The following is a 1,652-nucleotide window of genomic DNA, read 5'->3' on the forward strand; positions in this document are numbered from 1 at the left end:
GAAATCCACCTGCCTCTGCCTCCCAAGTGCTGGGATTAAAGGCGTGCACCACCACTGCCCGGCTCCATCCTGGTTTTCATGACAGACAGACCTACTTGTCAATGGCGGTCAGCTTCAATGATGATTTCTGTCTCTGATAGTTGCTGTCCTGCTTGGAAAAAAGAGGACTGGACACAGAAGGCATCCTCAGAGTGCCTGGATCCCAGGCCAGGGTCAAGGTAATGGCTGGCTTCTTCCACCTCTAAAGGCTGCCTCGCCTCCCCAAGCCCTGTGTTGTGATTGGCTGGGAGAAATCGGGGTCCAGGCTAGTCTGTGGCCAACCTTTGGTATGGTTGTGGGATTCTAGGAGACAGAAAGGTAGCCCAGTCGAGCAGCGGGCACTGGAGTCACACACACCGCCAACACCCGTGGAGCGGAGCCCTCCCTGCACACTGTGGTTCAGCACAGGATGGTATCCCATCCTCACAACAGCGATGTCAGAGAAGTGCTGGCATTGTCCCTGCCTTTGAGGACACTGAAGCCCAGGCAGAGTGAGTGGCTTATGAGGGAGCTGTGGGCAACTTCTTGGTGTCCCTCCTTTCTCTAGGGGCTGGAGCAGAAGCTGGAGCGAGACTTCTATGCTGGCCTCGTTAGCTGGGACAAGGTTCATCCCAATGACGCAGCTGACTTGCTCAAGAGGTTCCTCCGGAAGCTGCCTGCGCCTCTGCTCACAGCCGAGTACCTCCCTGCCTTTGCATCAGTGCCCAGTGCGTGTGGCAGTGGTGTGCATGTGGGGGGGGGCAGGCATTGGAAGGGTGGGAGCCCCTTGCTCTGGTGGGGAAGGTGCATCGACAGGCACACTGGATACCTGTTCAGAAATGTCTGTCCTCTGGGGTCCCAAGCTGATGGGGCTGGAAGTGTGTTAGCATGTGTATAAGCATGTACATGGACGCACGGGCATGTGGGTGGTGGGTATTGGTGCATGTGTCTATCAAGTGTGTGTATTTGTACATGCATGCATAGACTGACAGGGGAGAACGAGTTGGGGCTTTGGCAGCTAATCTTGTTGTAGGTCCTGACATGAATGGGGGAGACTAGCTAGCTTCAGTTCTTTTCTTAAAAGGTTAAAGCTTTGTGTGGGGGTGGGTGGGCAGAGCACATGCCATGGAGCACCTGTGGAATCTGCTTTCTCCCTTTATCATGGTGCCTGGAGTTCTTGACATCCATGGGTTGGAGCTTATCAGGCGTATGTAACTGTGGACACCTGTGTATGTTGGCCTCTCTCTCTCTCTCTCTCTCTCTCTCTCTCAGCAACTTGGTGGAGCTGATTAGTCAGTAGAGGGCTCACCACACACAGTATGGAGACTTGAGTTCATGTCTCCAAGTAAAAGTCAGATGGAGTCACATGGCTCTGCAATCCCAGCACAGCGGAATCAGAGGCAAGGGGATCTCCTGAGCTCACTAGCCAGCCTGCCTACCCAATCAGTGAGTTTCAGGTTCAGCAAGATGCTCAAAAAATAGGGTAGAGAGCAATTGAGGAAGTCACCCTACCTGGTGTCCACCTCTGGCCTACACACACACACACACACACACACACACAATGTTCAGGCCACCTGAACTCCACCATCCCCAGCAGCAGGGCTCAGAGTGCTCTCTCTCTCTCTCTCTCTCTC

At 54.1% G+C, this 1,652-nt stretch overlaps 1 protein-coding gene across 1 annotated transcript in view; it reads left to right on the forward strand.

Moving 5' to 3' along the window:
• Arhgap40 (Rho GTPase activating protein 40) overlaps positions 1 to 1,652 on the forward strand; it is a 37,150-nt gene that overhangs the window by 25,746 nt on the left and 9,752 nt on the right. Inside the window, exons 8-9 of the mRNA XM_031373276.1 lie at positions 141 to 218; positions 587 to 746. Of these exons, the coding sequence (XP_031229136.1) occupies positions 141 to 218; positions 587 to 746 (238 nt within the window). The remainder of the gene's footprint in view (positions 1 to 140; positions 219 to 586; positions 747 to 1,652) is intronic.

This window comes from Mastomys coucha, unplaced genomic scaffold (genome assembly GCF_008632895.1).
Source record: "Mastomys coucha isolate ucsf_1 unplaced genomic scaffold, UCSF_Mcou_1 pScaffold15, whole genome shotgun sequence".
Lineage (NCBI taxonomy): Eukaryota > Metazoa > Chordata > Mammalia > Rodentia > Muridae > Mastomys > Mastomys coucha.